Source organism: Heptranchias perlo, chromosome 1 (genome assembly GCF_035084215.1).
Source record: "Heptranchias perlo isolate sHepPer1 chromosome 1, sHepPer1.hap1, whole genome shotgun sequence".
In the NCBI taxonomy this organism is placed as follows: Eukaryota; Metazoa; Chordata; class Chondrichthyes; order Hexanchiformes; family Hexanchidae; genus Heptranchias; species Heptranchias perlo.
Window position 1 is genome coordinate 135,472,794 of NC_090325.1, and position 22,019 is coordinate 135,494,812.

Genomic DNA, 22,019 nt, shown 5'->3' on the forward strand with positions numbered 1-22,019 from the left:
TTGCTATACAGCAACTCTGGAAAAATTCAAAATATCTCACATTGACTACAACCTGTTGCTGAGGACTTTCTCAACCATATGTGTTGCGACAGTCTCTCAAAGACTGCCTTTTTGAAGCAGTCCAGTGTGCATTCTTCATGATACTTGTGTTACTACGTTGCATGCTCTATCGACCCTAAACCAACTAATACCAAATCCTATCATTGTTTTGAAATATGTATCTACTGCCTTAACAGTTAACAGGCTGATATCTCGTGTCTTTTCATCATCCTCCATCCCTTAGCATACAAAAATCTTCGTTATAGAGCCATGCCTCACTACTCCATGGAACAAAGTACTGGTGCTCCAATAGACTGGGTTAAACACTGTAATAAAACTATTTCTTTGCCCTTTTTTAAACTGATTATAGAAAATGTAGTAGCATTCTGAAAGCACAAATTTCACAATCTAATACAAATTCCCACAGATTATACTGCTTGCCAATGTACCGGAATTGGATTATAGGCAGAATGTGTTTTTATTAGCTGCTTTCTACACATTAAACCTCAAGAACTGCAGCATAATCTCAGACCAAAATTTTGAAAAAAGGATTTATTTCTCCTCCAGAAAACAGTGAGAATTAAAAACTGTTTTGGTGATTTTGCTGTCTTCACCCTGCAGCATAATATTTACAATTATATGGCACAGTAGGCAATCAGAACTTTTAAAATGGTCAGGTGACTGGCACAACCTCATAGATACAAGACAATACTTTTACAAGTACTTAACTATATTACAAAGCTGACCAATCAAAGAAATAAATATAAAATATAGAGGTGTTATCTGTAAAACTTTAATTCTGAAAACAATACTATTTTGTATTTATGATGTGGAGATGCCGGTGATGGACTGGGGTTGACAATTGTAAACAATTTTACAACACCAAGTTATAGTCCAGCAATTTTATTTTAAATTCACAAGCTTTCGGAGGCTTCCTCCTTCCTCAGGTGAACGAAATGAAATCCTCGAAATGAAATCGCATTTATAATTCACAGAACAATGCTTGGTGATGACAGACAGTTTTTTCAACTGCCCGTTGCCAAGGCAATCAGTGTGCAGACAGACAGGTGTTACCTGCAAGGTCTCAGAATATACAAATCACCAAAAAAAAAAAAAAAAAAAACAGAGATAGAGAGGTTGAAACATAGAAAAGACAGCAACTGACCCGTTATATTAAAAACAGATAACATTTGTTCGCTGGTGGGGTAACGTGTAGCATGACATGAACCCAAGATCCCGGTTGAGGCCATCCTCATGGGTGCGGAACTTGGCTATCAATTTCTGCTCTACGATTTTGCGTTGTCGTGTGTCTCGAAGGCCGCCTTGGAGTACGCTTACCCGAAGGTCGGTGGATGAATGTCCATGACTGCTGAAGTGTTCCCCGACTGGGAGGGAACCCTCCTGTTTGGTGATTGTTGCGCGGTGTCCGTTCATCCGTTGTCGCAGCGTCTGCATGGTCTCGCCAATGTACCATGCTCTGGGGCATCCTTTCCTGCAACGTATGAGGTAGACAACGTTGGCCGAGTCACAGGAGTATGAACCATGCACCTGGTGGGTGGTGTCCTCTCGTGTGATGGTGGTATCTGTGTCGATGATCTGGCATGTCTTGCAGTTACCGTGGCAGGGTTGTGTGGTGTCGTGGACGCTGTTCTCTTGAAAGCTAGGTAATTTGCTGCGAACGATGGTCTGTTTGAGGTTGGGTGGCTGTTTAAAGGAGTAGTGGAGGTGTGGGGATGGCCATAGCGAGGTGTTCGTCGTCATTGATGACATGTTGAAGGCTGCGGAGAACATGGCGTAGTTTCTCCGCTCCGGGGAAGTACTGGACGACAAAGGGTACTCTGTTGGTTGCGTCCCGTGTTAGTCTCCTGAGGAGGTCTATGCGATTTTTTGCTGTGGCCCGTCGGAACTGTCGATCGATGAGTCGAGTGTCATATCCCGTTCTTACTAGGGCGTCTTTCAGCGTCTGTAGGTGTCCATCGCGTTCCTCCTCGTCTGAGCAGACCCTGTGTATTCGCAGGGCCTGTCCATAGGGGATGGCCTCTTTGACGTGGTTAGGGTGGAAGCTGGAAAAGTGGAGCATCGTGAGGTTGTCTGTGGGCTTGCGGTAGAGTGAGGTGCTGAGGTGCCCGTCTTTGATGGAGATTCGTGTGTCCAAGAAAGAAACTGATTCTGAGGAGTAGTCCATGGTGAGCTTGATGGTGGGATGGAACTTGTTGATGTTATCGTGTAGTCTCTTTAGTGATTCCTTGCCGTGGGTCCATAGAAAGAAAATGTCGTCGATGTATCTGGTGTATAGTGTTGGTTGGAGGTCTTGTGCAGTGAAGAAGTCCTGCTCGAACTTGTGCATGAAAATGTTGGCGTATTGGGGTGCGAATTTGGTCCCCATGGCTGGTCCGTGTGTTTGGGTAAAGAACTGGTTATCGAAGGTGAAGACATTGTGATCCAGGATGAAGCGGATGAGTTGTAGGATGGCGTCCGGAGATTGGCTGTTGTTGGTGTTGAGTATTGATGCTGTCGCAGCGATGCCGTCATCGTGGGGGATACTGGTGTATAGTGCCGAAGTTGCAGGAAAGGATGCCCCAGAGCATGGTACATTGGCGAGACCATGCAGACGCTGCGACAACGGATGAACGGACACCGCGCAACAATCGCCAAACAGGAGGGTTCCCTCCCAGTCGGGGAACACTTCAGCAGTCATGGACATTCATCCACCGACCTTCGGGTAAGCGTACTCCAAGGCGGCCTTCGAGACACACGACAACGCAAAATCGTAGAGCAGAAATTGATAGCCAAGTTCCGCACCCATGAGGACGGCCTCAACCGGGATCTTGGGTTCATGTCATGCTACACGTTACCCCACCAGCGAACAAATGTTATCTGTTTTTAATATAACGGGTCAGTTGCTGTCTTTTCTATGTTTCAACCTCTCTATCTCTGTTTTTTTTTGTTTGTTGTTTTTTTTTTGGTGATTTGTATATTCTGAGACCTTGCAGGTAACACCTGTCTGTCTGCACACTGATTGCCTTGGCAACGGGCAGTTGAAAAACTGTCTGTCATCACCAAGCATTGTTCTGTGAATTATAAATGCGATTTCATTTCGAGGATTTCATTTCGTTCACCTGAGGAAGGAGGAAGCCTCCGAAAGCTTGTGAATTTAAAATAAAATTGCTGGACTATAACTTGGTGTTGTAAAATTGTTTACAATTTTGTATTTAGGAAGAGGAGAGCTCAATCTGACAACTGTTGACTAAAATGGAAGCATTCCCAGTATTAGCATTCAGCACTTCTACATCAGGTACTGCGCGAGTCAGATGCAGAGGAAATCTGTCCCTCTTCTGACCCAACAATGTGCCTCAACCCCACCCTCAGAGAACATCCCTTTGCACCAGTTATGATTTTTTTCCCCCTATCAACCAGCCTTATGGCCTCTGAGTGGCATTGCCAATTTAGTGCCAAATCACGAGCATCCTTTTTTTTTGTGTGGATTCATACCCATTAGAAACTGGTTTGAGATCACTCAGCTTTTAGGAACCTTCCTGCCAGAGAAAAAATACTTCAATTCCTTCAGACTGGCTGGATTCAAACTCAAACTCCGGTCCATTAACAAGAGCGTACTCTAATACAGGGCACCATCTGGTTTACCTTCCCTGCACCAAAAGCAATCTGAAACAACTGGTCATCATACATTGAACTACAAAATTGTACCAGAATAACCAATAAATAAAACTGAATACCACAAAACGATTATATAGCTGAGCTGACAAGCTTTCTTGCCAAAGTCAGTTTCCACACTTAAATGACTGCTTGAGATATCTCACAGAATTATTTCATTAATTAAAAGAGTACCTGCCAACTTTTTTCTTTAAAAAAGACATACTAAAACTGTTGCAGTTGTTTAAAGGTAAACATACACAATTTCAAGTGCTCTAATTGAATGCACCAGACCTGTGCCTGCAACGTAGTCCAATGCATCTATGACCTACAGTTCTAACTCCTACATTATTCATAACCATTGATGGCACTAAATAAGTGGGCATTTATGAGCTTTAGAATAACCATCAACAAAACTGAACTAGTGAGCATTGAATAAAAATGTAAACAGTTGGGCCAAACCGGGAAATATTTAATATATTGTGCATCAGAAGAAACCATTTTTTTTTTATTTTCTCCCTTTTCCTTTCTTCATGGTCTTCTCACAAATCAACACTGAAATGCCACCAAAAATTGCATGAGGGTCACTTAAGGCAACTATCCTTTCAATATTCCTTTGCTCCTTGTGAACAAATACTAGACCTCTGTGTTACACTTCCTCCAATATACAACTGAGGTTAGATACTCAACGTGCAAGAAATCATAGTACACATCTAACTCTATGTTGGACTTCCAATACAGTGTAGTGTCACTTTGTAAAATATTTGTTTTGGTGCAAACTCCTATCTCTTGACATATACAACAAAATGCAGTTGTACACAAAATGAAAGTTTCCCAAATGACTCAGTGCATACACCACTTCTTCCACTTCCTAGATGGAATACAGCCCATGGCTACAACAGAGCAAACACTGCAGGCAGACAGTAATGTTTTCTATAATCAGTTTCAAAATATATCTGTTAAAAACAGAGCTAGCCTTGAGTGGAAGAGCGTGCCACAATACTGCTTATTTATTCAATACTTCAGGCAACTGAAGTGGGCTTTTTGGGGTGGAGGAGTATGCTCATTGAAAGCCGTGAACTCAAGAAAGCAACTCTCAATGTCAAAAACAGGATTCACAGTGAAGGAAAACATAATTACAAACTTCTGTAATTCAGGATAAGGCTTTTCATCTGACAAGTATAGAAGCAAAATATTTACAATCTATCAATCATTGGTCTTGCCATTTGCTTGTGGTTAGTTACTGTTCTGTTACCTTCTGTAACAAAATTACAATCTTGAGATTGAGTTAGCTAATCTCAGATAGAGGAGCAGTTGGGCACAATTCACCTCAACACCCTTGATAGGGGGAAGAGATAAAATCAGCAAGGGCTCCCATTCCTTATTGCTCACATGACACTTGCTGAAAAGCATGTATATGATGATGTTTGATTATGGAGGGGATCACAGACAAGATCAAATAAATAGTGATCTCTGCTACTTCTGAGCCAACTGCCAAAAAGGTGCACCAGATCTGTTTGCATTGACACGTCTTCCAATTTTTCCTCCCTTTGCGGAAACATCTAGATTCCTTTCATGCCTCTTCCCACCAATAAGGTTGGAAATTTACCATAAGAGGAAATCACAGGTACAATTTTGTGGCAGAGGACTGAATCCCCAATCAAGAGCATCACGCCGGTCTCTGACCATTCATTTTGCTACATATAGATATGTATAACTACTATTGGTACTACAATACCTGTAAACATTGCATGGAAGTATGGACTGCAGGCTGCCAGAACGACTCTGTGTGCTGGAATCTCAGTATCTTCAGCTACAAGTGTTACATCACACAAAAGATTCTGACTGTAAGAGAGCAGAGTGAAGATCATTTGAAGAAAATACTCAGTACTAGATCCAATCCTATATCCCCTTTACTAGTCGCTGACACCACCCTTCTGCTTCCTGGGTCAGAATTAACAGAAAATAAGGGAGAACCCATGTATGGGAGCTTTTAGCTTTTGAAAAATAACTGCGAAACTCAGCTTTTGGTCTGGAACTGTAAGCTAAAAACACAGAAGATTGGATATTGCAATCAGAAGTTGTATAGAGAGAAAGTTATGCCAAAAACAAGTCAGCCCATAAAAAGGGACAGGGCACGTATTTTATTATTTTTTCCCCATTTTTCAAAGGGAGACAAGAGATTGAGTAAAGTTGAATTTGCTCTGTATGTTCACTTGCTGTCTGTGAAATACAGCAGCTTAACAATTCATATCTGGTCTCATTTCACAAAGTGCTTCTCAGTCAACTTTTGAAGAGGCTGGGAGATGCACTTCAGAGAATGTAAAGAGGGGCACTTCAGATCACAAGGGAGCCCTGCTCTTATACCCCCAGGTAATACCATTGTATAAATAGGTCTGGAGCAGTACGGGCACACCCCTAAGACACTCAATTTAATGATACCCAATTTTCAGATCTTACCAAATGTTTAATAAAGTAACAAGTAAAATGGTATTTTTCCCTTGTACTTTTAAGAACTCTTGTTCCCCACCCCGCCCCCACTTCGGATTGTCTCTATTTTTCTCCCACTCAAGACTATACATAAATTGCAGCCAACCTTTTCCCAGGATTCCATCAATGCCATTCTGATACAGTCACTAACATGCATGCAAGTGGCCCTTCTGAAACATCCGGCCTTCATTCAGCACTTCAATAGTAATGTGCAGAATAGCAAAACAGTTAAGAGCTTTTAGGTGTGACCAGCACTGCTGTACCTGAGAAAATATCTTAGGCAGACCCTAAGGTTGGAGGTGTTGCCTTCTCTAGCAGTGACATACACAAAATTTCATCTCCCACAAAATAAAGGGTAACAGGACATTGCAAATTAGTACTGACACGAGCTGTTTTAAAAAAAAGAGGTTGCAATATTTTAAAATAATTACACAGTTAGAAAGTGCTCACCATATAAATATATTCAGTCATATACTACTAGAGATATAATTTGGCTTTGTTCCCATAGCTACTGAAGAGACCAAATACAGCTGGATGATGAATACAGGCTGCGGAAAATTACCACCACAAATTAGTGTATGCTGTATATAATAAATTGCTATAAACTGGGGGATGGGGAAAAGGAAGGAAACAATACTGCTGGTAAATAATAATGTTTACTTGGCAACTACTGGGATACCAAATGTCACCACAAAGTGGCAGTGAGTTAATTCCCTTGATACCGTTCCCCCAGTAAGTTCCTGACCTTCGGTGGATCATCAAATAGGTGCCATAGGAAGGCAAGGAGGGAAGGGGTGAGTAAAATTAATAGACATCCCCAGGACTGTGCGTGTGCGCCTAGTAAGTGGCGGTAAATCTGGCAGATTGCCTATTGTGAGGAAACTTGAGAAAAAAAATATAGAATTGTAGAATAGAAAGCAGCAACTTGCTGTTACAGTAATTAAAATATTTGTTTCAAACCCCATAACATACAGAGAGTAGTTCCCACAGAGATGATTAATTAGGGCATACCTTCGCAGTTCATTCATAACTTTAAAAGCTTTTTTCATATGACGAGGATTCACAGTAACTGGACACTGTTTCTCAGAAATATCATCCTTTAGATCGTGGCGTTTATGTTGGCATAATTTTGTGCACCTGTAAGCAAAACTGAGGATTAAATATCCATCAGGGCAGGTCCGTAACAGATGAAACGTGACTATTTAGTTAGCCTTAGTCCCAGTAAATAGGCCAACACCCAGAGGGCACAATAACCAGTCTTGTCAAACAATTACAAATGGTAATTATATGCATCTTCAGCAGACTAATCTGAAAACTATGCTCCAGCTAGACCTCCATATAGAGTTATGCAGTCCCATTTTGTAAGGAGTGATTTCACATATTAAAAAAATTGGAAAGAATTAAAACAAAGTAAACCACCACAATTAAATGCCTGGCATTACCTTGATAAGAACTCTTACAAAAACACTCCACCAAAATTATACTCAAAAGGCAGATGCATCATGATCGATTAGTGATGTTACCTAATACAGCAGGAAACCATTCATCTAAACAATATATATTCGCATGCGTGTGCGCCCACAAAGTGTCAAAACTGCAAAGTAAAAGTTTGCGTTACAGCAGCCAACGCGGTGTATCGGAGTCAGGAACCGCTCAAATACAGGACCAGCATCCCTTTACAAATTTCTAGATTTAGCAGAAACCTCTGAAAATTGTCACCACTATCATCTGATTAAATGGATCATAACTGCTAAGCAGAAGCCAGAACACTGAACTGTGCCTAAATCAAATGATATAATTAATTGGTTGGTGTCTGGAGTGCAGAAAACTAATTTTATTTTTTATGTCAGAGCAACCAAATTATTTGGGTTTAGTCGTAAGGAACTGATTTGGATACAAGTATTCCCAATTTCAAAGAGTTTCAATATAATGATACCCAATTTTCAGATCTTGCCACACGTTCAATAAAACAACAAGTAAAATTGTAGTCTTCCCTTCTAGTTTTAAGACCTCGTTTGCCCCTGGGATAGTGGGGAGGGAGGTAGGGAGAAGAAATGGGAGAGAATCTAAGTTTTTTTTTTAAAAAGTATGCCATCAATAAAAGTATATTTTTCCAAATCAGTCACTAAGATATTCTCTGTTTTTCCTCCCAATCACGACCGCACATTAAGTGCAGCCAGCCTTTTCTCAGGACTCCACCAGTGCCATTCTGAGACGGTCACTGTAATATACACAAAAGTGACCCTCCCGATGGAGAAACATCTGACCTTCATTCAGCACTTCAGTGATGCGCAAAACAGCAAAAGAGTAAAGAGCTGTTTTATATAGGAACATAGGCATGTACAGGACTTACGGGAGTATCTGGCGCTGCTATACCTGAGAAAATATCTAAGGCAGATCCTGAGGTTGTAACAGTGCAAAAATTGGAGAAGTGTTAGAGAAACGTCTGGCTTTCATTCAGCACTTCACAGTGATGCAGCTGCACAATGATGTGCAGAATAGCAAACATAAAAAGAGATAGCATTTATATAGGAGCATACAGGACTGGAAAAGACCATTTGGTCTATCTGGCAAATCTCAAGAGTTCACAGAAAATACACAGTTCACTACCTACACATCTCCCAATTGATTCTCACACCAAATGTCTGCTCAACTCTTAAAATTACTGACATTAGCAGCCTTGATGGCTTCCCTGGGCAGTCCATGACAAACATTCATACACAGGGTATCATAGTAGGTACAGCACAGGAGGAGGCCATTCAGCCCATCATGCCTTTCCAGCTCTTTTAAAGGGCTCTCTAATTAGTCCCATTCCCCATGCTCTTTCCCCATAGCCTTGCAAATGTTTTCTCTTCAAAGTATTTATCTAATTCCCTTTTGAAAGTTACGATTGAATCTGCTTCCGCCACCCTTTCAGGCAGTGCATTCCAGATCAGAACAACTCACTGCGTAAAAAAATGTTTCCTCATGTCGCCTCTGGCTCTTTTGCTGATCACCTTAAATCTGTGTCCTCTGGTTATCGACCCTTCTGCCACTAGAAACAGTTTCTCCTTATTTACTCGATCAAAACCGTTCATGATTTTGAACACCTCTATCAAATCTCCTCTAAACCTTCTCTGATCTAAGGAGAACAACCCCAACTTCTCCAATCTCTCCACATAACTGAAGTCCCTCATCCCTGACACCATTCTAGTAAATCTCTTCTGCACCCTCTCTAAAGGCCTTGACATCCTTCCTAAAGTGCGGTAACCAGAATTGAACACAATACTCCAGCTGAGGTCTAACCAGTGCTTTATAACGGTTTAGCGTAACTTTCTTGCCTTTGTACTCTATGTCTCTATTAATAGCCCAGGATCCCATTTGCTTTTTTAACAGCCTTCTCAACTTGTCCTGTCACCTTCAAAGCTTAGTGTATGTGCACCCCAGGTATCTCAGTTCCTGCACCCCCTTTAAAATGTTACCATTTAGTTTATATTGCCTCTCCTCATTCTTCCTACCAAAATGTATCACTTCACACTTCTCTGTGTTAAATTTCATCAGCCATGTGTCTGTCCATTTCACCAGCCAGTCTATGTCCCCCTGAAGTCTGTTACTATCCTCCACATTGTTTACTACATTTCCGAGTTCCATGTCATCTACAAACTTTGAAATTATACCCTTTATACCCAAGTCCAGGTAATTACTATATATCAAAAAGAACAGTAGTCCTAATACTGACCCCTGGGGTACACACCTCTGCACACTTCCCTCCAGTCTGAAAAACAATCATTCACCACTACACTCTGCTTTCTGTCCCCCTAGCCAATTTTGTATCTACGCTGCCACTGTCCCTTTAATCCCATGGGCTTTAATTTTGCTAACAAGTCTATTATGTGGTACTTTGATCAAATGCCTTTTGAAAATCCATATACACAACAAAGGCTGCATTACCCTTATCAATCCTCTCCGTTACTTCATCAAAGAACTCAATCAAGTTAGTCAATTTTCTTTTAACAAATCCATGCTGACTTTCATTTATTAGCCCATACTTTTCCGAGTGCCAATTAATTTTGTCCCAGGTTATTGTCTCAAAGTTTCCCCACCACAGACGTCAGGCTGACTGGCCTGTAATTGCCGGGTTTATCCCTCTCCCCTTTTTTGAACAAGTGTGTAACATGTGCAATCCTCCAGTTCTCTGGCACCGTCCCCATATCTAAGGAGGACTGGAAGATTGTGGCCAGAGCCTCCGCAATTTCCCTCAGTAACCTAGGATGCATCCCATCTGGACCGTGTGACTTTTCTACTATGAGTACTGCAAATCTTAAGTACTTCCTCTTTATCTATTTTTATCCTATCCAACATCGCTACTACCTCCTCCTTTACTGCTACAATGGCAGCATCCTCTTCTCTAGTGAAGACGAATGCAAAGTATTCATTTAATACCTCAGCCATACCTTATGCCTCCACAAGACAATCTCCTTTTTTGTCCCTAATCGGTCCCACCCTTCTACTATTTATGTTTATAAAAGACTTTTGGGTTTCCTTTTATGTTAACTGGTAATCTATTCTCATACACCCTCTTTGCCTCTTATTCCCTTTTTTAGATCTCCTCTTTACTTTCTGTATTCAGCCTGGTTCTCTACTGTATTATGTACCTTACATTTGTCACAAGCCTCCTATTTCTGTTTCATTTTAATCTCTATAGCTATAGAAACATTTACCTGAGGAAGGAGAAAATCTCCGAAAGCTTGTGAATTTAAAATAAAATTGCTGGACTATAACTTGGTGTTGTAAAATTGTTTACAATTGTCAACCCCAGTCCATCACCGGCATCTCCACATCATCTATAGCTTTAGTCATCCAAGGAGCTCTAGCTTTGGATGCCCTTTCTTTCCCCCTTGTAGGAATGTGGCTACTCTATACCCAAACCATCTCCTCCTTAAAGGCCTCCCATTGTTCAATTACTGGTTTGCTTACCAATTTTTGATTCCAATCCACCTGGGCAAGTTCCCTTTTAACTCACTGAAATTAGCTCTCCTTCAGTTAAGTATTTTCACATTTGATTGCTCCTTGTCCTTTTCCATAACTATTCCAAACCTAAATGATATTATGATCACTGTTCCCCAAATGCTCCCCTATTGAAACATGCTCCACCTGCCCCACTTCATTCCCCACAACTAGATCCAGCAGTATTTCCTTCCTGGTTGGGCTGGAAACACACTGTTCCAGAAAAGTTCTCTTGAACACATTTCAGAAATTCCACCCCCTCTTTGCCCTTTACACTGTTACTGTTCCAAACTATATTGGAATAATTGAAGTCCCCCATTATCACTACTCTATAGTTCTTGCATCTTTCTGTAATTTGCATGCAAACTTGCTCCTCTATCTACTTCCCAATATTTAGTGGCCTATTGTACACACCCAATAGCATAATAGCTCCTCTATTCTTCCTTAATTCTAACCAAATAGTTTCTGTCTTTGACCCCTCAACTACATCATCCCTTTCTAGTGCTGTAATAGGGTAGGGAAATAATTATATCTGATCTGTCCATTCATCTTCTTTCTTCTGTACTCATCCCATGTCTTGAGACTGTGCTCAATAGATTCTCACGGTTCAGCTTGTCCATAACCTTAAGGATCTTGAATACATCAATAAAATCTGCTCTCAATCAATCTTTTCTAGTGTAAAGAAACTAAAGTTCTGTAGTCTCTCTGGAGCTTAGGCGCTTGATACCAGATATCAAACAAACAGTCAGCCCTTTGTTGCACCTTTACCACTGCCATGACACCCTTCCTGTAATATAGCAACTGGGATGGCACACAGTATTCCAGATGAGGATGAACCAATGCCCTGTATAGGCTCAATGTCACATCCTGTGATTGGTGTCTTATTCCATCAGCTACACAGCCCAAGGTCCTATCTGCCTCATTTACATTACCACGTACCATGCAGACGATTTCAACCATCTGTCCACCAATAGCTCCTCGTCCATTTCCTGCATTGTACCCTATAGACTAACATTTAGTTTAGTCTCAATGTCGCCTCCCAAATCCATGCCCATCTCTCCTACAACTTCTTGTTTGAATCTCCAAATCAGGCTTCTAACAGTCTCAACACCAAAACGGCCCAAATCAAAGTTATGAATGATATTCTCTGTGACTTTGACCATGGTACATTATCCTTCCTCATCCCCTCTGCAGCATTTGACATACTCAGCCACATAATCGTCCTCCAACACCTCTCCTCCCTGTCCAGCTTGATGGAACTGCCCTCGCTTGGTTCCCCAAAGTAGCTCCAGTATCTTCTTCCAGAGTCCCTCATGATCTATCTTTAGCCCCTTCATCTATGTTCTCCTCAGCAACATGATCCAGACATGGGGTCAGCTTCTACTGCCTCTGTGTTACCAAGACTGCTTATCTAACATCCAATGAGCTACAATTTCCTCCAGCTAAATATTGGGAAGACCAAAGCCATTGTCTCTGGCCCCAACCACAAACTCTGTACACCCTTGCCATCCTCTTCCCCAGCCATTGTCTCAGGCTGAACCAACTGTTCATAACCTCGGCATCTTATTCAACTCTATATTGACCTTCCAACACCATGTCCTCTCCATCACAAAGACCGCCTACTTCTACCTTCATAACATTGCCTGCCCCCACCCCGATCTCAGCCCATCTGCTACTAAAAGCCTCATTGATGCCTTTCTCACCTCCAGACTCAACTCATTCCAATGCTTTCCTGGCCAGCCTCCCATCCTCCACTGTGTAAACTTCAGCTCATCGAAAACTCTTTCGCCCGTATCTGAACCCATACCCAGTACCACTTACTCATCTCACTGTCCTCACTTAACTACATTGGCTCTCGGTACCTAAACACCTCAAAAATTAAAATTCTCATCCTCTTGTTTACAAACACTGTGTGCCCTAGTTTCCCCCCCCCAACCCCCCGCCTTCACCACCACATAAATTCTCCATTCCTCTGACTCTGGCCTCTTGTGCATCCACTCCCTCACTTTGCAGCCATGCTTTCAGCTGCCTAAACTCCACTCTTCGAAATTCCCTCCCACTTGCCCTGATCACTTTACACTCCTCTTGATGTTTCACAATATCCTTCTTCAGGATAGCCTCCAAAACTTTACCTACAACAGATTTCATGCTTACCAGACTAACTTCCAGGACAGTTCTTTTGCCCTCTTTGAAATATAGGTATAATGTTCCCTTCTCTCCAATCCTTTGGTACAACTCCCGATTCTAATATTTCTCTGAAGATGCCCATCAGACCATTTTGTCAGCCATTTCTTAAGTACCCTTGTGGGCAAACCATTGGGCCCCAGGGCTGATCCTCTTTCAGTGCCCACAACATTTCCTTATAAGTAATTGCCATCATCCTTAAAGTATCCTCATTTCCCTGAAAAATCAACCCTCACTTTCGGGAGAGAGTCAGCAGCTTCTTCTATACAAAAAAAAACTGTTCAAGATCTCCACCATTTCCCAGTTGCCACTTATCTTTATTGTTCCCAACAGCAAGTACATCACAAAAACAAAACTCAAGCAATTTACAACTGTCTTCTGAATCCCAAGATTAGATGACAGTCTTGAAATCACTCCAAGCTATTTTTAAAAAAATGATATATATGTGAATTTTCTGAGAAAGCTGTAGATCCCTTTTTATGGCAACAGCCACCATCAATGCTAATGCTGATGTCCAGTGCATTCTATGTTGTTGATGCAGTGACATTCACACTGAAGAATTAATGACGGAGATTTATTGCAAGGATTGGGAAATAATATGCAGGTGATTACTGAGAAATTCTACAGTTGGTACATTACAAAATGATTAATAGTGAAGGCAAGTTTCATTATCTTTGTTATTCAATACAACATAGCAGTCTTGTCACGTGGTTTGTTCTGCACGTATGCTGTAGCAAAGAGAAAAAAAAAGTCACACCTAAGCCGATACATTTTAGTGTAATCTGCTTCTTGTGCGAATACTCCTAATTCGTCTTTGGTTCCTCCCACCACTACTTCACTTTAATGTTACATGGTTAAAAATGCTTCCTCCAGACATAATCCAAGTGTCGAAGAACAAAATCTGTAATTGCACTGCTATCTGGTTTTCCACAGTTCAAATGGACATGGTACAAAAATTTCATACACCCACCTTTAAGCTGTACCGATTTCCTAGCCACAATAGACTGCCACACCCAACCAGACAGGTTGCTGAATTTTAATGCTGTAATTATTTAGTTTAATATTTTGTAGAGTAGATGCCAATTGCCACTTGATAAAAATAACCTGATATAAATGGTATTTCATGGCTGAAAATTCTCAGCCATAAAGCAGCAGAGATACTAATCATTGCTCAAAATTATCCTCAATACTGTTAGAATCTCCACTTGCATATTTTGAATTTTCCTTCTTGCTAAGACAATACAACGAATGGAATCCCCTTACCTTAGATTGTCAGAAACTCTCACACTATGAAGATTAGTTCAGTAACTACATTAATAATTTGAAAGAGAAAGGTAACTCCAAGGATAAGTACAGATAAAGAGAAAAAAAATCTAATAAAAAATTTAAGAAACCCTGACCAGGTCTGATGAAAGGTCCTGTCTGAATTGTTAACCTTCTTTTCTTTTAAATGCTAATTCATTTCCCTTTAATGTGTCCCAGCCACCTAGCTTTTCCCACATAAAACATTGCTATTTATAGGCCTCCATCTTTTTCCTTCCCTTAGTATATGTTGCAAAACTAGACAGGAAAGGGCGTATTAAAAAGATAACTACTGTATTTGTGGTTAATCTGAAAACACTTTATTGTTTTGCTGCTGGAACTGTAGAGATGCAAGGCAACAAAGAGCTAAATGACTGAGGACCTATCACGAGAAGTATTTGCTATTCATTGTAGTTACCATCACTTAATATAGAAAGCAACATTATTTTCTGATAATACAATGCACATTAAATTTCTATACTCTTACAGTTAGATCTTTTACTGAAGTCATAAAGAAGTTATTTATTACAGAGGGTATAGAAAGTGACTGCAGCGAAAATAATCCCATCTGTTCAGATGCTGTTGAAGCCCCTCATTCTCCAAATTTTCACTAGGCTGTAGACACAATATATGCTTCTAAAAACATATTTTTAATAAAAGAGTCAACTCATGTTTAACGGCTCGTTCTCAACCTTTAAACAAACTAAAATAAATTAGTGATTGAAAAATTCACCACAGCTTAGTGCATAAATGCCGTACATAGCAGAAGGTCCCAGGTTCATTCCCTAATCCATACCAAGTTAAATGATCTCAGCAAAGGCACCATTTTTAGTGCCAAAATTGGCCTCAAATTGGATTGGGCTGGGGCAGAAAAAAATGGAGAGAGAAGAGTAGTTCCACTATCAAGCCAATGTTTCAGCTATTAATTGTTATCTGGTGACTCCTGCTAGAAATTCCTCATTTGTGGGTGTTTAATGAGACGACGATTAGGCTCAGGCGTGATCCTCTCCACTGTCAAAAAGCCTCCCAACAATCATCATCTAGCCTCATGCAAGATGAATGGCTACTCAAAGAAGGTGCTGCAAAGCTGCTGACATGCATGAAACACCAGCCAGAGTCACAAACTTAGCTCAAGGTGAAAAGAAAATTCAGTATGTTCCATTTTCACCGCACATTAACAAGCGCTATGTTAATAAAAGCTGTCTGCGAAGTACATTGAGACCAAGTATTTGTAAACCCTTTTCTGTGGAAGTTAATTCCCTCATTTCACAGAGTAAATGTACAGTAAGTATTTACAAAGTCGTTTCTTCTGTGTGTGAAGTGAGGGAACAGTTTCAAAATTTGGTGTGTCACAACAGCCATTTTACAAATGGTCAGTTCACATACACCTCCACATACACCTCCACATACACCTCCACATACACCTCCGATGAGCAACCAAATGTCAATTCTCACAGTGCCCACACTAGAGTATATAGTACAAACACATGCAAATTACAAATGAGCAAGTAATGATTGTTAACCCAAGACCTTTTGTACCTACTATAGTGAAAAATCGGTACATATCAATTTGTAAAATAAAGAGACAACAGAAAATTCTGGAAATATTCAGCAAGTCAGGCAGCACCTGAGGAGAAAGAAAGAGTTAATGTTTCAGCTTGATTACCCTTCGCCAGAACTGGAAGAAGTTGAAGATTAAACAGCTTTTAAGCAAATACAGAGCCAGGGAAAGGTTGGGGGTGGGGGAAGGAAAGAACAAAAGGGAAGGTCTCTGATAGGGTGGAGGGCAGGAGTGATTAAATGACAAAAGGGATGATGGTGCAAGGCAAGGAGTGTGGTAATGAGACCAGTAAAGAAACAAAAGATGGGTCTAGAGGAGCTGTAAATGGCAACATCAGAACCATTACCAGCACTTGCTGTCCGAAAAAAAAATGGGAGCAGCGGTTACGATCAGAAGTTATTAAAATCAGCATCGAGTCCGGAAGGTTGAAAAGTGTCTTATCGAAAGATGAGGTGCTGTTCCTCGAGCTTCCATTGAGCTTCTTTGGAACAGTGCAAGAGGCTGAGGACAGAGAGGTCAGAGTGGGAGTGGGACGCAGAATTGAAATGGCAAGCGACCGGCAGGTCAAGGTGACACTTGCGGACTGAGCAGAGGTGTTCAGCAAAACGATCACCCAATCTGCGTTTGGTCTCCCCAATGTAGAGGAGGCCGCATTGAGCAGCGAATACAGTATACTAAATTGAAAGTACAACAAGTAAATCACCGTTTCACCTGGAAGGAGTGTTTGGGGCCCTGGATGGTGAGAAGGGAGGATGTGAAAGGGTAGGTGTTGCATCTCCTGCATTCGCACGGGAAGGTGCCATGGGGAGGAGAGCGGGTGTTGGAAGAGTGGACCAGGGTGTCACAGTCCCTTCGGAATGCTGAAAGGGGAGGGGAAGATGTGTTTGGTGGTGGGATCGCGCTGGAGGTGGCAGAAATGGCGAAGGACGATACGTTGAATGTAGAGGTTGGTGGGGTGGTAGATGAGGACAAGGGGGACCCTATCATGGTTCTGGGAGGGAGGGGGAATGGGTGAGGGCAGAAGTGCGGGAAATAGGACGGACAAGGTTGAGGGCCCTGTCAACTACAGTGGAGAGGAAAAAGGAACACATATTGAAAGCACTGGTGTGGACGGTGGCATCGTCAGAACAGAGACCTTCATTTTTGTTCTTTCCTCCCTCTTTTCCCTGGCTCGGTACTTGCTTAATAACTGTTTAATCTTCAACCTTTTCCAGTTCTGATGAGGGTCATCAACCTGAAACATTAACTCTTTCTTTCTCCACAGATGCTGTCTGACCTGCTGAGTATTGCCAGCATTTTCTGTTTTTATTTCAGATTTCCAGCATCCGCTGTATTTTGCTTTCGTAAAATAAAAAACTAGGCTACAGACATTTATCATTTCACCCTCAGACACAACATTTTACAGACAATCAAGCACAGTGAATATTGCAGTCTTGGCAAATACAGCAGCCATTTTGCACACGACAAGATCCCACGAACACCAATGAAATGAATGACTAATTAATCTGTTTTGATGGTGCTTGATGGAGGAATGTTAGCCAGAAGACCAAGAGAACTACTTGCCCTTTGAATAATGCACTTGTATCGATAATCTCCGCACAAACAAAGTCTTGGTTTAACATCCAATCCAAAGGATGACATCTGAGTGAAGGACTCATCCTACATTGTGTGCTCAAATCATGGAGTGGGTTTGAGTCTACAATCTTCTGACTCAGATGCAAGAGTGCTACCAACTAGTCAAGGTGATGCACTTCAATGCAAACACTTAAATTCAAGCATAAACTTTGTGGGGAACATAGAGGCTATGACCCCTCCCCCCACTCTACCACTGATATACAATAGAGAGAGATATACAATAGAGATACCAATGAGTGTTATTGGGAGTGGAAAAAATTAACACATGGATGAGATTAAACCACGACATCAGTGATACAGTCCATTAAGAATGGGGAAAAACACCACACTGACACTAAACATTTTTAAATTCAAAGATATATCCTCATTCAGAATTTCAGTCATATTTTAATAGGGGATTAGTTATGTTAGAATCTTACAACTGAATTTGATTAAAGATTTATTTTAACCTACTTCCCTGCAGAAGAAAAACTAATAAGGAGAGTCCTTACCTATGAAGCCACACAGATGTTAAATCTTAACTGACCAAAGTGAGCTCTGAGGTTACCCTAAGCCATATCTATAATCTAGCTGCAGGGATGTTTCTCTGTATGGCAGACTGGTGCATGTACAATACATCAAGTATTTTCACACTAAAATAGAATCCATATTAGACTGCCAGTGAACTACCAATACTGGCCTCAAAATGATGCACAGCTAACAGACCCAAGTTATACTGTCAGCTGTGTCTTTCAATGAGTTCTGCGATAAAGGTGCTCTGCGCATGTTCCATTCAAAGGCGACATTTTTAACATTTTGAAAGAACAAGTAATCGCTTTCTCATATCATCAAAATAATCAGTACTAAGTTTACAAAGTGTCCAAGTGGTTTAATGGGCCCAAAGGGTACTGAAAGTGTGGCTTTGCACTGGTCCAAAACTATGTAGCAGAGATATTCTCACTTGGAAGTCAAATTGGGATCTGACTCCAAAATTATACAAGCACTTTTACATCACTCTGCATCTAAAAAACACTTTGTATCAATACAAAAGTGGAAGTATAATAGCAGCCCTAAGCTCCCTTCAAATGCAAGCATCAGCAAATAGTTGAATTTACCATATAAAAGGAGTTCCCCAATGGCTTAGTAGGGGAGTGGTGCCAAGCAAAACAAGACAGAAAGGCTGTAGGTTTGAAATCTAGCCTGCACATTTCAGTTAGTTGACCTCAGAAGGGATAGCAGGAGGAGTGCGAGAAGTGACCTCAGCATTAATGAACTATCAACCAGGACGTAAGGGAAGAATGAGAATAGTCAAGACACTCAGGACAATTTTAACCTAACCCACCCGTCAGGAAAATGGCAAGATCGGGTGTAACATTAGTTTTACACCGTGCCCAATTTTACTCAATGGAGTGTAACATTGGGCGGATTTAAAACCGGCGCTCCATCCGATCCCATGGGTTTCCCACCTGACAAATTAGGTTAAAACGACCCCCTCAGTGTCCAGGGTCACACATAAAGAACAACCACTTGAGCGAGGTACTGGAGAGCTGTAGGAGCATATGGATCCATATTCAGCATGATTGAGGATAAGATGAGGTTGGGGAGCTACAGTACTTTAGAAAATCAACCCTTTTTCTTGGAAAGGGACACACATTTGGGGAAAACAAGAAAATATGAAACTGCAGCTGATAAAACCAATAATATCGGATTTATTCATTCCTCTTCACTGCCCCAGAAAAACTGAAATAGAGCCCAAACCCCTCCAAACAAAGAGTTTCAAATCTCAATGAGATGAGATATCTCTAAGTTTTGACTTATTTCATGCAGTGGCCCTTACAAAATCTTTTCAATTATATATTCAGAATTATATTTGTTCCTCTCCTCCAAATTACTCCTTATACCCTGTGATGACTTTTTAAAAGATTATTAGGTAGGCCTGGTCAATGAGTGTTGGCAGGTTATTGGATGGGGGGGGGGGGCGGGGGCGGGGGCGGGGGGAAACGAGAGATCATCCTCCAACAAGCACACATGCGCAACTCCATCCAGGGTCAAATCGACAAAAATCAGGAACAGGAACCAGTACAAATTTTTCCCTGCATTGCCTACGGTCGCTAAGACCACCTGTAACATTCCCCCCCCCCCCCCCCACCCCCACTGCCGAGGCCAAGATCAGTTAACTCAATCCATAGATCAAACCGGGGTCATTCCTGAACTGTATGGCTGAATACAACACGATATTGTGCATTTACCCATGGAGCCTGTCATGGCAACATTATATTTTCACTAGACAGAGTCAGGCTGTAAAACAAATTAAATCATATGCAAATGCTAATATTCTTCAACAAACACAAATACCCATGAAAGGAAAATGTTGGTGGCATCCTTTTTTTAAAAAAAATACATCATGAAAATATGTTAGGCAAAGATTGATTCCTGAATATATTATAAATTATGGTACAGGAAATCACACAATTAAAATAATATACTTTAAGATTGTGCTAATTGTAAGGATGAGGAGATGCTTTAAGTTATGCTTCTTGTCTGATTACAATTCATCACCTTAAATTGCTTCCACTAGTTCTTCACTCAAATGTTATATTGCTCAAAACATTCCCTCTGGACATAACTAAGTTCAGGAGAGCAAAGTCTATACTCATTATACAGTAGGTGTTTCCCACCCACCCCACTCCCCCACGATTCAAGTAGGCACAGTACAAACAATTCATATGCCCACCATTATGCTTTACTGAAATTAGAGTGGATGTTCAGAGTACAGCTTCATTAAAATTTAACACACTCAACATTAAAATTTTAGTGTCAACACTGCAAGTCAAAACATACAATCGTGCTATTTATTTAATACATCCGTTACTGTACAAAAATGATCCCCTGATCTTTTCCAAAAAAGGTATGGCAAAGATTTTTTCAAATGTTAATGCTTTATTGCACTCCATGAAACAGATTTTGCAGTTGGCCCCATCTGAAACAAAACCTAGCTCAACCCGATCTCTTATGTTTGATTGAGATTTTAGTTTTTTAAAAAAAACAAATCCCCCCTAACAAAAACAAGACAACTATACATGCAACAGAATATTCGCTATAGCAACAGCTGCCGTACATCCATGGAGAAGTATCTCCACCTCTTCCCAAACAATCACATTATCTCCAATGGAGTTATGACCCTTTGGTCTGACCTAATTTCACCTCTCTCTACCCTCTTACATATACTTTAAATTACAGGCTTTCTAAAACGTTAAACCAATTGCATTGCCATTTTCTATCAGAAACCCAAGCCTGTGCCCCCTACTCCCCTCCAGTTCTCTTTGCATTTAAAAGCCCACTTCCCCTCAACCAAATCCCACCCCCACCCCACACACTGGCCGGGGTCTCCCCCCCTAGCTGGAGTGCTCCTCGTCCTTACAATCAGTGAGGAGCTCCCACCATTACCAGACCCTCCCACTAAGCAGGGGTCTCCCCCCCTGGTCGGAATTCCTTCTCCTCTCTCCCCTCCTTGCCCCGCCCTGTCCCTGACTTGAGCGTGATCTCCCCCCAACGCCAGACCCCATGCCGTGCCGCCGGCGTGGGCGGACGGCACTGACTCACATTTGTTGTATCTCCATTGTCTCCGCCTGTTGCCGAATGCGCAGAGCGAGCGCGGCGCCCTGCACCATTCCACTCAAAGAACGGGTGGGATTGTTCCCCGCTCTATCGCCGTTCCATCCCTCGCGCCCGCTCCATTGTCTGAACAATGCCCTGTCTGGATCAGTGGGGGGAGCGTCAGCTGCTGCCCGCCCGCACTGACTGACTGGCCGCTCGGTGAGTGAGTGTGTGTGTGTGTGTGTGTGGTGTATGTGAGCAGGTTCAGGGGAAGGGAAGGGAAGGGAGGGAGGGAGGGAGGGAGGCGCTTCTATCACATCCTGGAAACCACCTCCTCCAACTCCCCACAATGCTCCGCGCCTCCAGCACACTGGTGGAAAGGTCCTCGTTCGCTCTCGTTCCCAACTTTTTGTTCTTTTCACTCTCGCTTCTAATGTCGAAATCGATATTCGACTGTTCCGAGTTCCCTCTGGCTTGCAGAACTTGGAAGAAACGGCCGTGATACGTGAATATTAGAAAAGTTTAGCAGTATCATAAAATCCCTGCCTCAGGCCTTGGCAGTCAGTGGTGAACTGCACCTAATATTTAAAGCCAT

The 22,019-nt window shown here is 41.7% G+C and overlaps 1 protein-coding gene across 1 annotated transcript in view; it reads right to left on the bottom strand.

Annotated features, from left to right (window-relative positions):
- klhl2 (kelch-like family member 2) overlaps positions 1–21,688 on the bottom strand; it is a 76,810-nt gene extending 55,122 nt beyond the window's left edge. Inside the window, exons 1-3 of the mRNA XM_067991206.1 lie at positions 21,431–21,688; positions 7,192–7,317; positions 5,429–5,535 (exon numbers count right to left, since the gene is read on the bottom strand). Of these exons, the coding sequence (XP_067847307.1) occupies positions 5,429–5,535; positions 7,192–7,317; positions 21,431–21,498 (301 nt within the window). The 5' untranslated portion in view covers positions 21,499–21,688. The remainder of the gene's footprint in view (positions 1–5,428; positions 5,536–7,191; positions 7,318–21,430) is intronic.
- Between the last annotated feature and the right edge of the window lie 331 nt (positions 21,689–22,019).